The sequence below is a fragment of the Rhinolophus hipposideros genome, assembly GCF_964194185.1.
Source record: "Rhinolophus hipposideros genome assembly, chromosome: 10".
Classification (NCBI taxonomy): domain Eukaryota; kingdom Metazoa; phylum Chordata; class Mammalia; order Chiroptera; family Rhinolophidae; genus Rhinolophus; species Rhinolophus hipposideros.
The window spans coordinates 66,634,577-66,650,628 of NC_138056.1; the positions used below are offsets into that span (position 1 = coordinate 66,634,577).

The window sequence follows — 16,052 nt, forward strand, 5'->3', positions numbered from 1 at the left end:
AAGAACCAACATCCTATATTAAGATGTATTCTATACCTGTGCTGACAAAGTCCAAAATCAAGCTCCAAGAAAATGAACTTCAGGAAAAAGCATTAGGAGGTTTGTAAAACTAGAAAGGCATGATAAATTCTTTGGGCTTTTCACAGACCATCCTTTAAAAAAGAGTTTGAAACAAATCCTACATACATTTATAATAGTCTGCGAGAAGTTAGCCTTGTTGCCAATGTAGGAGCTCCCAGACCAACATCATTTCTGACACCAATTTCAAGTTCGGAGACCCACAATATCACTCTCAGATTTAATAATTCAGGAGATAGACTCACGGATCACAGAAAAACAATGATGTTCATAGCTATGGCTTATTACAGTCAAAAGATACAGATTGAAGTCTGTAGAGGGAAGAAGCACATAGGTGAGGGTCAAGAGACACGGGGCGTGGAGCTTCTAGTTGTCTTCTCCCAGGGGTTCATGCAGACAGTGTCAGTTTCTTCTAGAAATGATGTGTGACAAAATGTACTGCCAGAACTCAGAACTCATCCAACCATTTGTCATCAGCATTTTTCTCTGGCTAGGTCAAGCCCCATGACTGACTTTACTCTCCAACCCCTCCAGAAATCAAGTTAACAGATTTTTTTTTTTTTTTTTTTTACTTATTTTAAGTGAGTTTTTCCAGGACCCATCAGCTCCAAGTCAAGTAGTTGTTTCAATCTAGTTGTGGAGGGCACAGCTCACAGTGGCCCAGGTGGGAACTGGACTGGCAAACTTGTTCTTAAGAGCACTGAGCTCTAACCAACTGAGCTAACTGGCCATGTCCAACAGATTTTTTTAAATCAGGTGGGCCATTCCAAGGATTTAGAAGTTATCTCTTAGGAGTTGAAGGTAAAGGCAAAACCTCTCTTTTGGCAAAGTCAATCCTTTACGCTGGTACAAATAAGAAACAACACTAATAAAGGACAATAACACATTCCAGAATCCATATAGTATAATCTATAATTTTTAATATGCAAATTTGTAAATCATATAAAGACACATGATGTTATATTAGCATAAAAAGCTTTAAAGCAACTGTTATATGTATGTTTAAAGAACTAAGAAATATAATAAAATAAAGATAAACAATTTTAACATATATATGTACATATATATATACATATATGATTTCAGCAGAAAAATGAAAACATAATTGAGATTCAAAAGGGAATTATAGTGTTCTGGAAACAATGCACAGCTTGGTGACTGTAGTTAATATATACTTGAAATTTACTGAGAGAGTAGATATCAATTGTGTTCACCACACAAAATAAATAAAGGTAGCTATGGGAAGTGATGCATGTGTTAATTAGTTTGGTTGTAGTAATCATTTCACAATACATATATCAAAACATCATATTTCTTACCTTAAATACATATCCTTTTTACTTCTCAAAAATAAATACAAATATTTTAAAAACATTGTAACCTCTTTACCCCACTTTTGCTCTTCTCTGCTTTATTTTTTCCTATAGTAATTCTGTTGACACAGTGCTCATTTTTCTTAATCATTGCTTTGACTCTCTTCTACCCTAGAATGGAATAGTTCCATGACAATAGGAATTTTTGACTTTTTTGTTCATTACTTTATTCTCAGCATCTAAGTCAGTATCTGCTAGTATACTAGCCACTCAGTAATTATTTAGTAAATGAAAAAAAAAAGTTATAGAACAGAAAATTACAGAAACAAATTAAATGGTCACTGGTAAAGATTAACAGCTAATGGGAAATAGCAAATATCAGTAAACTTAAAGACAGTCTTTTGTGTGTGTGTGTGTTTTTTTGTTTTTTTTTTTCCAAATTATCCAACCTGTAGAAAAGAAAACATAGGGAAAATAGACTCTCAGAGATCTGTGGGAAAATAAACAAAATCTTTCATTACGTGTAAAGAGAAAATAATAATATTGAAAAAAAAAGGATAAGAAATAAAAGCAAAAACTCTCCAACATTTGATGAAAAAAATCAACATTACAGATTCAAGAAGCTCAGTGAACACTAATCTGAATAAGCATAAAGAAAACCAAAGCTGGTCACATGACAGTGCAACTTCTGAACGCTAATGTTATACAGAAAATTACGTAACATCCAGAGAAAAACACATGGTTTGTCAGATGACAAGAATAATAATTGTAGTCTTATCAGAAAAAATGGAGATCAGAAGACAGGAAGCAAAGGAATGACATATAAACAGAGATGAATAAAAGAAAAAACAAGTCTTGAATTCTATAACCATTGAATGTATCTTTCAAAATTTTGGTTGAAGTACAGATATTTTCAGATGTATGAAACCTGAGAGAATTTGTTTTCAGCAGATTTATACAAGAAATAATGAAAGGTGTGGTATACCAAATGGGAACTTGAATATACTAGAAGTGATGAAGAACACCAGAATTAACAAATGTGGGCAAATATAAAATTCCTAGTGCTTACTAATTTTTAATTTTAAGCACTTCAAAAATAAATAATTTCTAACCTGGAGTAAAGTATTTTAAAGCCACTTTTATACAATTTTGTTATTTTGTACTTATCACATGACTTAAAATATTATATCTGCCAAGATTATAAACCTGAGATCAGACAAAAATAATGAATATCATGTTCAGTTTGGCAATCCAACTTACTATAGCAAAGATGGAAATTACACAGTACCACATCAAAAATAGATTTAAGCAGTGCTCACTTCAGCAGCGCATATAATAAAATTGGAATGATACAGAGAAGATTAGCATGGCCCCTTTGTGCAAGGATGGACGCAGAGCATTCCATATTTTTAGAGAACCCCAAAGACTCCACCGGAAAACTATTAGAACGGATAAATGAATTTAGTGAAAGAGCAGGATACAAAATTAATAGTCAGAAATCAGTTGCATTTGTATTCATCAATATTAAACTATTAGAAAGAGGAATTAAGAAAATAATCCCCCAAGCAAAAGAGAGTCTCAAATTTGTGTTGGAAATAGTGGGCCTTGGAGAGGTCCACTTAGTGAATCTTCTTGGGCCACGGTGTTAGCCCCTTGGGAGGTTATCCCATCTACTCATAGTTCACAAAAGCCCCATACCTGTCTATCTCCTGCTATAAGGTTGTTATATCAGAATGAGAGACTTATTTCTCACTGACTAATTAGCTCTTCAGACCCACTCCTTAGAAGTAAATGTTTAATTATTATTGGCCTAACTGCTTTACCTTACTGAGACAAAGTTTAATAAATCCAGGAATTAAAACCATATTAGGCTCTCTCTTTAATGTCTTGCAGGGCTTTTGTGTGTTGAAATGAATATGCACTAATATTTGTATTATGTTTAATGCTCAATTCATTAGACTCATATATCTAATATAGGACACTTTAAAAGCTAAAAAAAAAATAAAAAAAGAAAAGAATCCCATTTATAATTGCTTCAAAACTATAAAATACTTAGGAATAACTTTAACCAAAGAAGTAAAAGATTTGTATCAGAAAATTATAAGACACTAAAGAAATTATAAATGATACAAATACATGGAAACACATACCATGCTCACAGATAGGAAGAATTAATATAGTTAAAATACCTATACTACAATACCTAAGGCAATGTATAGATTCAATGCAATTTCTATCAAACTACCAAGGACATTTTTTACAGAAATAGAACATGTAATCCTAAAATTTATAAGGAACCATAAAAGATTCTGAATAGCAATGGCAATCTTGAGAAATACAAACAAAGTGGGAGGTATCATGCTAATTAACATGAAATCATACTACAAGGCTATAGTAATTAAAACTGGCAAAAAAAAAAACACTCAAAAAAACCAAAAAAAAAAAACCAACACACAAAACAAAACAAACAAAACAAAACAAAAAAAACCAGACACATAGATCAATGCAACAGAACAGAGAGCCCAGAAATATATCTATACCTATATGGTCATTTAATCTATGACAATGGAAGCAAGAACTTACACTGGGGTAAAGAAAGTCTATTCAATAAATGGTGCTGGGAAAACTGGACAGACACATGCGAAAAAAATGAAGTTGGACCACTTCCTTATGCCATATATGAGAATAAATTCAAAATGGATTAAAGACTTAAATGTAATATCTGAAACCATAAATCTCCTAGAAGAAAATATAGGAAGTAAGTTTGCAGACATTACCCTTAGCAATATTTTTACTGATATATCCCTTCTGGCAAGGGAAGTAAAAAAACAAAAAAGTAAATATGGGATTACATCAAACTAAAAAGTTTTTTCACAGCAAAGGAAACCATCAATAAAACAAAAAGGAATCCTACTGAATGGGAGATGATGTTTGTCAATGATACATCTGATAAGAGGTTAATATCCAAAATTTATAAAAAACTCATTCAACTCAACACCAAAAAATACCCAAACAACCCAATTAAAAAATAGGCAGAGGACATGAAGAGACATTTTTCTAAAGAGGACATACAGGTAGCCAATAGATATATGAAAAAATGCTCAACCTCACTAATCATTAGAGAAATGTAAATAAAAACCACAGGAGATACCAACTCACTCCAGTCAGAATGGCTATCATCAATAAATCAACAAACAACAAATGCTGTCAAGGATGTGGAGAAAAGGGAACATTTGTGCACTGTTGGTGGGATTGCAGATTGGTACAGCCACTGTGGAAATCAGTATGGGGGTAACTTAAAACCTGGAAATGGAACTACCTTATGACCCAGCAATTCCACTCTTAGGTATCTATCCAGAGAAATCCAAAACTCTAATTTGAAAAAAAAATTATGCACCATATACTTATTGCAGAAGTATTCACAATAGCCAAGACTTGGAAACAACCAAAATGCCCATCAGTAGACGACTGGTTTAAGAAATTGTTTCTTAAACTGGTTTAAGAAATACAATGGAGTATTATTCGACCATAAAGAAGAATAAAATCTTAAATTTGCAATGATATGGACGGACCTAGAGAATATTATGTTAAGTTAAGTAAGTCAGACTGAGAAAGACAAAAAACATATGATCTCACTTTTATGTGGAATCGAAAGAATGGAATAAATGAGCAAACTAAACAGAAATAGTCTCAGAGATAATAGAGAAAAAACTGATGGTCGCTAGATGGGAGGGGTGTGAGGATGAGGGAGCAGGTGAGGGGAATAAAAAGCACAAATTGGTAGCCACAATATTGCCATGGGATACAAAAAAAAGACAGTTTGGGGAATATAATCAATAATGTTGTAAAGATTTTGTAGGGTGTCAGATGGGCACTTGTCCTATTAGGGAGACCACTTCATGGACGGTGTAGATGCCTGACCACTGTGCTGTACACCTGAAGCTGAATAATATTGAATGTCAATTATGATTATATATGTATATCTGTATATGTTTGTATATGTATACATATATACATATACATATATAGTCACAGGATGTGGAGTACAGCATAGGGAATAGAGTCATTGAATTGTAACAGCTATACACCATGTCAGAGGGGTAATAGATTTGGGGAGGGGGTTATCACTTTGTGAGGGGTGTAAATGTATAACTGTTACGTTGTTTTGGACACCTGAAACTAAGAAAAAATAGATTTAAGCATTGTCTTTATAAAATGATATGTGGTACTTTAAAAAGTGGTTTTTATAATTGTCCCTCATTACTTTCAGTTGATAAGATAACAAAGTTTCTATTTGCTATTTGTAAATATTTCTTGACAATTGCAAGCTGTGGGTAAAGATATGCTTTATTCCCATTAAATACAAAGTATAAATGGCAAAAAATTACTGTGTTTTCTGTTTAATATTGGATTTTAAAGCACTAGAGACACTTGCATGTGCTATGTACAGTGTTTTGATTAGATAAATGTGATTTACAAAGATGGAAAAAGTGATCTTGGTAAATTATGTCATTCATGTGCTTTATTTACTTGTTTTATTGTAATATCAGTGCTCATCCTACTTCCTATCAATACTGGTGAGAGTATAATTCAAATTAAAATGGCATATGCATGACCTATTTAGCACTGTTTGGTGGAAGCCAGTTCTTAGAGCCAAAATTTGCTTTGTAACACTAAAGGAATATTTAGCAAAGACTGCTTTATTCACCAAGTGTTGGTAATTCAATGTGCAACTGATCCTAGTGATATTCCCCTTTAACTAATTTTTGGTTCAAACATCTCTCATTATTTAATTGACAAATGATAGAGAATGCTACTTGTACTTTCAAGTCAAACATGAAGAGGTAATGAATAGGTACAAATACTCCGAAGGGAAGCAAATAGATCTAATGTTAAGATGAGTACTTTACGTTTTAGTGGTAGGAGTTTGGAATAAAAATCTGTACTCACAATGGAATATTTGAGAAATTGGAAAGATAAGGGACCCACACAGAAAATTTCTGCTCTGGCAAACGCTTTTTTGTGTTCAATATGATCACCGTTATTTCTTCCTTTTCTTTTAATTTAAAAAAATTTAAACAGAATGGAAATCATCAGATGATTCCTGCAGTAAAGGTGGATATACATACATACATATATATATATATATATATATATATATATATATATATATATATATATAATCTATGGTGATCATCATTGTCATTAATACTCATCATTTTCATCAACTTTTACTTTAAAAATACGTACTATACATAGGATATTGAACATAGTATATTATTTCCTATACATTGATATGTGTTATGATTAAACAAAGCAATGACTGTAACATGTCTTATAGATGAATATACTTAATTGATATTTCGTAATTATGTCCTATAATGACACAAATCACTGTTGTCAAATAATGCAGGTCTATCATGGCTGGTAAATATAAAAGAATATTGCTAATGACAATGGTGCATGCCTCTTTTCAAGAATACTTTTTTTTTTTTAGCAAGCAATTTCTTATATTTTAAATGTCTTATCTAGTTTTTTCAATCTTAATTTTATTTTTTATTTGACAAGTATTACTCTTTGTATTTAAACACTTTTGTGAGGACATCTCTGTGATTTATTTAAGTTTTGCATGATGTTCGTGAATAAAACGTTTTGTCCATCATGCAGAAAAAATGTCTTCATCTTAACCCCAGACAGTTAAAAGGTGCTTTGCCTTCAGTGTTCAGTTGGATTAATGTTTAGACTCACATCCAACTTGATTAATTATACATAATTTTTGCAACTTAAACTTCTATTTTTCCAACTTAATTTCTTTTTGTTTTCCAACTTAAGTTTTTATTTTTTTTCCTGAAATTCTCATCTATTACATTTTCATGTTCTGTTGTTTTATTCCTTATGGTCTATATGTTTAATTTTTCACTCCTGGATATTTTAATTCTATTGTTTAATATTCTTTCTAAAACAGTTTTTCTTTTACTATTATTAGTATGCTTTCTTCTCTCTTTTTTTGCTCTTTTACTGTTCTCCCCTCAGTGGAGTTAGAAAACAATGGATTGCACTTTTTATAATCACAGCTGCTTTTGCATACTTCTTGGTGTTTGTCAAAGAATAAGTATTTGCTCAGGATATCTGGAATTTCTTCAGGTAATATTAATAATGACAACTAGTATTGAATGATAGTTTAATGTGTTTCAGATGTGATGTCAATCAAGTAGGTATTTCTCACTTAACCCTTAAAAAATATTATGAAGTATTACTATGGGCATTTAAACGTGAAGCAAATCTCAGAGTGTGTTGTAGAGCCAATGCTATTTTTTTCCCCATCAAATTCTGTTTGATTTTTTCTTCGGAGAAGAGAGGCAGTCCACATTACCCAATATTCCTTATACATAGTTTATAGGCATATGACTGGGTTCTGGCAATGAGATGTGAGCAGGGGTGACAAATGACATTTTTAGGACAGGTCATAAGTTCCAGAGGGTTTTTTTATTTTATATATTTTCCTTCCTCTATGACTTCAAAGGCCACATGGTATAATGACAATGCTATTAAAAGAAAGAAAAAAAATGTCTGGATTCCTAAACCCTCATTTGGCAAAGTTCTGCTTGATAAACATGAAAGAGAAATAGAAATGAATTATGTTAAGCTGTTGAATTTTCAACTTATAAATTACTGAAGACTATTCTGACTACTAATGAGTGAGGAATCCAGCTCCAGGAAAAAAAATCCTATGTGAAATCGTTCATGACTAAACATCGGCAATTGCAAAGGCTTTGCATGCCAGGGCCCTGGGGAAAGCTGCCGTCCCCACAGATGTGGATCACAGCTAGTGCAGTACATCCAGTACTGAAGGGAGTTGCAGTAAAAGCCTCAGTATCTCTGGGCCAGTCATGCTCATACACATAGCTGCCTCCTAGCTCACCTCCATTTGGAGATTCCTTATCAAGGGCTTTAGCTTAGGCACCATCAGGTGGCTCGGTGGAGACCTCCTCATCAGGGGGTTCTTGACTTTCCCACTCCTAACCTTTTCATCTCTCCCTCCCCTTTAACCACTAAATAATCCTTTTGTGCAGAGCTCCTCTGCCGTGAGACAACTATCTGCACTGATCCATCCGACCCCCACCTGCTGCCCTTCCACGTGGGGAAATGGGAGCCAGTGTCATTTTTTGCCTCTCACACTGTCACAGTAAGTGAATAGAGACTTGATTATTATTTTCAGTTTGACTCACTTTCTTAATTGACCGTCTGAGCCCCTCGCAAGCTGACAGGGATAGGTTAAAGAACTTGACCAAGACTCATAGGTCCTCAGTGCCACAGTTGTGACACCCACACCCCGATCCTGATTCCAAAACCATTTTCTTAACAACTCACTGCTCTTTGTTTGTTATAAAATGAAGGGTTACATTAGTGTATCTCTCACTTACCCAGCCTTACCAGTCTTTGTTATAGTTGTCAGAGTCAAAGATTTATGTAGATTTAGGCTTTGAAAACGCCTAATAAGGTGAATGCCTGTAGCCACCTAAAAATGTTCCTATGTCTTTGCTGGTGAACAACTTGTTTTTAACATAGAATACTTGGATTAGGGTGGCAACACTATAAACAAGCATCTATTTTCTTTACAACGACAGTTGTTTAATGATATTTCTTCCCCTCAAAATAGACACATTTGAATCTAATTAGAAGATGTAAGTGTATGAGTCTCTGGACATATAAATACTTTCATACGTCAAAAACGTAAAGTTGGAATGTTCATAAAAATGCTTTCATCCTTTAAAAATAAAAATCTATCATATATTTATTACTCTGTGATTTAATTCTCATTCTGCGTTGTCCTTTGTAGATAGTGACATCTATTGTTATATTCATTCTGTGGTAGAAAAAAAAGTTTCATAACATCCCCCCCTTACATATCTTTTAAGACAAAAACAAATGCTAATAGTGTAAAATGAGCAAAAATATTTTTTTTCAACCCACACAGGTTATTGTTATGAAGACTGGGACATAAGTAGATTAGAGAAATATTCTGCTAAAAATGACAGAACTAGTTAGACTAGTGCCTGAGTGTCAAACAAAGAAGCTTTTAGTCTTGTGAACCGCATCTAATTCTGAAATAACATGACCTCAGTCTGAATAATATCCTCCCACATATAACCTTCCTTATGTATGTGAACAGTGCAATTGCAATGAAAGGACAAGTGAGCCAGAGAGAAAAACAAAATAGTGAAACAAACTCAAGTCATCTCAATAAGTAGTCTACTGTGGCTTATTAGTGTTCTTCTACTCATAAAACATCGTTGTTGTTGTTTTTTAAATTTTCAGGAGTTTTAATGACCGATCGTGGGGGAAGAATGAGGAGAACCCGTTCTGTTAGTGAGCTCTGGAAATCACATGGTCACTTAGATGAGGGATCTCTTTGACACTGGGGAGTCTGGTCACCCCTCTCTCTCACAGATAGACACTGAGGTCAGGGAGACATCTTTCCACACATGCATCATCTCCACAGATTGTGGGTCGACTCGATGGGGAAAGCTGTACCAGTGTTTGTCATTTACCATTACCTGATACTCATTTTGTAGCACTGAGATGCACAGTTTAAATAGTTTGCCATTCTCAAAGGGCATTTCAGAGGTTGTCACCTTGAATCTCCACTTCCCACAATCACAGCTGTTCACCACTATGCAATTGCCAAAGTACACGAGGAAATGGAAGGCGATATCAGAGTTCTCATCATTTCCAGTGTGGAAATCCACCTGCAGTTTTGTGTTCATGCTGAAACACAGGGTAGGTTTCCCATGGATGGTCACTGAAGAACCAGGAGACAAGGACAGACAGTGTTGATATGGGACCTTTAGTCCTGACATTGTTGTGTCTTCTCTGGGCAGCCTTTCTAAGTTGTGTCTAGATTGGTCCTCATAAAACGTCTTAAAATGCCATATTTATTACTAAAATCCACATTTCTAGAGATTTATTCAAGTGACATGTACATAATTCACTTAATATTTACTGAGAACCTACTATACACAGGGCACTATGTTGATAGGAAATGGTGGTCCCTGTTCTCATGGGCCTTATACTTTAGGCAGCTGAGGTGGGTGACAGAGAGATGGAATGCATAGCGGAAATTTATTGATTTGGCTAAACCCTCCTGTGATCCAGGATTTAACACCCTGGCTATAACTGTAGAAGGCAATGCTAACATGCAGACTGGGTTCTCTTGGAAGCAGGTCCTGAGATGGGATTTAAGGTACAGAATTTTTAGTGAGTGGTGCTCCTGATATCAACACTTGTGAAAGGCAGGAGAAGAAAGCAATATTTGGTAGAAAGAGAAGCTAAGCTGCAATATGTCTGTACCAGAGCTCAGCTGATGTTTTATGGAACTCCTGAATGAAATTAGACCATGAAAGTTATCACAAGTCAGGGGAAATGGCTAGGCCATTATACCACAAAGTCATTCAATATGAACGACCCTTGGAAAGGCATGCCTTCAAACAAGATGGCTTTCTGCATTTGAGGTGATTCCTAAAGTGGTGATGTCTAAAAGATGTTTGTTAACAATGATCCCAGAATCTGTGGTCCATTCCTTCTTAAAGGGATATCTGGATGGGATATCACCATATGCAGTACAGTCAACGCTTTTCTCTGCTTAGACTCATTTCTTCACATATTTTCAAGGAGTAGCTCCTCCACTGCTCAGGTGGGCATCAGTCCCTGGGAAAATCTTAAAAGAAGAAAAGAGGGAAAAACTACCACCACTTCTGCTACAACTGGTCTCAGGATCTCAGCCAAAGTTCATTATATTCCTCCTCCCCTATCCATTTGAGATTCACTTTGCCTGATTTTGGTGGCTTATGTGGTGGAGTGGCCTAGATCAATATTCCTGAGATATGCCCTCTGGTCATCATACCTCTCTCATACAGAGTTACTACACTAGCCTATTTACCATCACAATTGGTCAAAGTAGTACCAAAAGGCATCTGAGTGGATCACCTGGGTACCAACCAAACTCCTCCCTTTCTCCATTTTTAACAAAGCCCTATAATCTTCTGATGATCAGGGTCGACTATCCCTGGCAAGATGACTCCCCCCTACCTTTGGTTCCAGGACACAAAAGACAGACATTTCTAGGCCAACACCATATCTTATAATTCAGTGGGACATATTTTTTTTCCACAGCAGACATGTTTTGCATTTTGGACGTGGAATTCTAATCCTACACAGTACAGAGTTTCAAGTAGATCAAGTAGATAATTGCAGTGACAGTTACTCCTGCTTCCAACCTTGGTTCCTGGAGTCATTTATGTTTCCATTTGGAGACATACCAGTATATATAAGTTGGAGTAGTTTCTATGGCTGCTGGTATAAATTCCCAAATTTTTAGTGGCTTAAACAACAAACATTTATTCTTTCACAGTTCCAAAGGCCAGAAGTCTGAAACTAGCTTCAGTAGTGTAAAATCAGGACGTAAACAGGGCTACACTCCCTCTAGAAGCTTTAGAGAAGAATTGTTCTTTGCCTGTCATCCAGATTCTGGTGGCTGCAGGTGTTTCTGGCTTGTGGTTATATCAATCTTATATCCAACTCCAGCATCTACAGATTCCTCTCTGCTCTGCTTTCACATCGTATTCTCTGTGTGTGAGTCTAATCTCCCTTGGCAGCCCTCTCATAAGGACATACGAGGTCTGACAATTAAGTTCACAAACTCATCCTAGAAAAAGTGCTGCATACCTCATTGCTGAATATCACTACAGTCACCTTTGAGGTACTCCCCTTGGGAAGCTATGTACTGATGCCAGTGCCTAGTCCACCCTTCAAAGAATTTTGTACTCTTTCTGGAATGGCCATCAGAGCTGTCGTCATATTACCCTCAATGTCTTGAATGTCATCAAAATGTCTTCCTTTCAATAGTTCCTTTATCTTTGGGTAAAGAAGGAAGTCATTGGGGATGAGATCAGGTGAGTAGGGAGGGTGTTCCAATACAGTTATTTTTTTACTGGCTAAAATCTCCTTCACAAACAGTGCTGTGTGAGTTGTGCATTGTCGTGATGCAAGAGCCATTAATTGTTGGTGAAAAGCTCAGGTTGTGTAACTTTTTCACGCAGCCTTTTCAGCACTTCCAAATAGTAAACTTGGCTAACTGTTTGTCCAGTTGGCACAAATTCATTATGAATAATCCCTCTGATATCAAAAAAAGGTGAGCAACATTGTTGCAACAAGTTTGCAACCTTAATTGTCAGACCTGTGTACTACTTTCTGCAGGATGGCATCATATTTACATAGCATATTACCTCCAAACTGCTGCTTCAACTTTCTGAATAGTGGAGTATGTGATATGACCAGTGAATTCTATGATTATAGGACCACTCTAATACCTCCTAGCATAAAGTGGGTTCCATATGCTGATATGATCTTATGTCTGATCCTACGCCAGTGGATCAAAACCATAAGCCATCAAATAGTCTTGTTGGCTCAGATCCTATGGGGATAAAAAGGACACTCACACAAACTATATATTGACTCCTGTAAGAATGAATTACTGCCCTTCTATTACTCTTTAAAATATCAAAGTCATGAAAGACAAAGAAAGATTAAAAAACCTCAAAGATTAAAGAAGACAAATAAGACATGATAATTATCTGTAATGTGGTGTCCTGGATTACTTTCAAAACCGGGACACAAGACATTAATTTCAAAACTGGGGAAATCTGAGTAAAGTCTGTAGTTAATAATACTTTACCAATGTTTTACTTTCTTTGTTTTGATAATTGTACCATAATTATATTTACATTAGGGAAACTGAGTGATTAATGTATGGGGAATCCTGTACTATCTTTACTGCTCTTCTGTAAATCCAAAATTATTATAAAACTAAATGTAATGTATTCTAGGGCTACTCCTGTCACCAGCTGTCACCAGGGTAGCAGAATCTAAGGCCAAAATTAGTTTGTAATGTGTTTATTAAGGAATGTCTTTAGGATCAGTGGATAGAGGAGAAGCAGAAATAGGCAGAGGAAAGAACAAACTGTAATAACTTTGTTCAACCCCTTATAGAATTCTGGAGATAAAATGGCTCAATATTAAGGGTAGTCCCACTTTGAGCAGAGTGACTGGGTGTTTATACTTCAGCCTCAATGGATAACTGGATATGTGCTTTCTTGGACAGAGGAGAACCTTGAGTATGAAACTTTCTGTGACTGAAGCTGTCCCTAAAGAGACTGACAACACACTAGCCCCTTGGAAAAAAAATTCCTTCCTTGACAGAGGATGATGAGGCATCTCTCTGTCCAGACTAATTACTTTTATAGGCAAAAGAGGTGTGGCAGTGGGCAAAAACTGACATAATCCATTGCTTTTATTACATACTGTGCCACTCAGAAGCTTCTTGTCTCATACAGTGATCAAGTGGCCTTTTGAATCTGCAGCTAGAACACCAGGTCTATAATGGAGTACCGTTCTCTGGAAATTAGTACATATCCCCAAATTAATGACTATTATCTAATTGTGTTTCCTTAAAAGGTAACAGGTAGGATCTGAAACAAAACTGTGGAAATATGAGTGATCCATTTACCATGCTTTCAGTGATCCACTTTGGAAAATCTATGCTTCTTGCCCCTGCAGCTGTAGACTCTACAGAAGAGACACATTCCACAGTGGCACAGAATGAGTCTCATTAAATGCTAAGTTATGGCTTCCAAGAAGCCAGTGGGCAAGGATTGATTACCCTTGAAGAGGGTAATCAACCCTGATCATCATGAAGGGTATGTGGTATAGAAAATATGTTTGATGATCAGGCTAATTTTCTAAGGTATTTCTTATTTCTTCCATGCTTAGTTTTGATAGCAAATTGAGAGGTACAGCAAACATAAACTGAGAAAGGCATTATGGCCATCAGATCAAATCCCTTTATGAGGGCCAAATAATCCTAGAGCGCTAGATACTTTCTGAGGTAAAGAGGGAATCAGAATAGGTAGTAGTGAAAGAAAGGAGGCCATGTACCAGTTCCAGACACAAAAGCAACTATAGTAATGTAAGCTGGACTCCATTTCACTAAACCTCCTCTTGCATTTTTGCCCAGGAAGAAGCTTGAGAAGATGTTTTGTCCAATAAGGTGAACTTATTGTACGTACAAGTACATTTATTAAATCAGATGGAGACTCTAGTGGCTGTTACCGTATTCTTCCCAGGTCCTTCTTCATCAGTATTGAAGCACCCATTCCCCACCTGAGAGAATTATTGCCAGTCTATGTTTCATAGCAGAATCTCTTTCCTGGATTTGTCCAGGCTTCCCTAAGATTATGCCTCTTCCTCCAGGAAAGTCCACATTCCATGACAGGACAATATGTGAGTATACAATCCCAGCCTCCTTGCTTCAGTTTGGGGCAACTCTGAAGCACCATCGTAGTGTGGCATTAACCAAGGCCTCTTAGAATGTTGCTAAATTAGGAAGAGAAGAAATGAGACCAGAAAGTAAGTTGAGCATCAGATCATTTGGGATTTTCTAAGAAAGATTAGAAATTATCGAGAATTTGGATCACTCTTGCTACTTTATAGAAAATAATCTCACAGTCAGAAAAAGGGAATAAGAGTGGAACAAGCAGCTCAGGAAGAAGCTATTAAAATCATCCAGACCAGAGATAACGGTGGCTTGAATTCAAGTGGTTTAATAGAAGTGATAAGTATTGAGTTGAGGAATTTAAGTAAATAATATTTTAAAGCCTGTGGCAACAAAATTTTTAGTGGATTGGCTAGAAATTGTGGGACAAAAAAAAGAGTAAAGGGCAATATTTAAGGAGTGTGTGTGTGTGTGTGTGTGTGTGTGTGTGTGTGTGATCACTAGGCCAGTTCTAAGTCAAATTCCTACTTGTATCTGCTTGTATGCTTTTGCCCTTCTACCACAGTGGGCAATGTGATTCCATCATAACTACTTGGATATTGTCTAATATATGGAAGGAGAGAGATAATGAAACATGAATACTATGGCAATGTTTTAGTGATATGTCAGATCCTTCATCCATATGTCTGTCATCCAGAAGGATTATAAAAAGGATTCAATCAAATAGGAACACTTAAGGCAGCTTTCTGAGTTGAATTTTTGAGAACTGTATATTCCAAACAGCACACGTAGTTTCCCATTATATTATCTACTGTGACAATTACCTAAAATGTACAGGACATATCAAAGTTATGACATTTTCATGACTCATGCTTTTGCTTTGAACTGGTAGAGTTTCTCAGCAGTTCTGTCCAGCAATTGCAAGAGTAGCTTGTGGCAACAGCACCATCTGTAGAAGGAACTAGAAAAATTGGGTCACTCAGAAGATCAGATTCATTGTGTGCCCTCACAGACTTTGAGGAGTCTGGAACCACATAGTGACAATGACCCCAAAAAAGTACCAGAAAGAAAAGGGGAAGCCAAAGGAGGAAAAAATGCAAATGCCAAGTATTTGCCATATTTATATGTCAGTTTTGGTGATTTGGTTAATGAGAGTGCCCAACATAAATGTTTGTAAGTTTATCTGCAAACTCATTGTGAGAAATCTGTCTCTTAGTAAAACAGGGCAACATTAAAACGCAGGAGGATGAGGGTTATCTGGCTGTGGCTTAAAAGCAGAAAAGGGAATCTCAGAGGAGGCTAGATATAACTCTCTATTGGGTCAGAGCTTG

The 16,052-nt window shown here is 35.8% G+C and overlaps 1 protein-coding gene across 1 annotated transcript; it reads right to left on the bottom strand.

Annotated features, from left to right (window-relative positions):
• Window positions 1–9,823: 9,823 nt before the first annotated feature.
• Window positions 9,824–10,252, bottom strand: LOC308503451 (galectin-10-like; the record flags this gene model as incomplete). Its single annotated transcript, XM_081062734.1, has 1 exon — window positions 9,824–10,252. One exon carries the CDS (start codon window positions 10,250–10,252, stop codon window positions 9,824–9,826), a length of 429 nt encoding a protein of 142 aa, XP_080918860.1.
• Window positions 10,253–16,052: the final 5,800 nt, after the last annotated feature.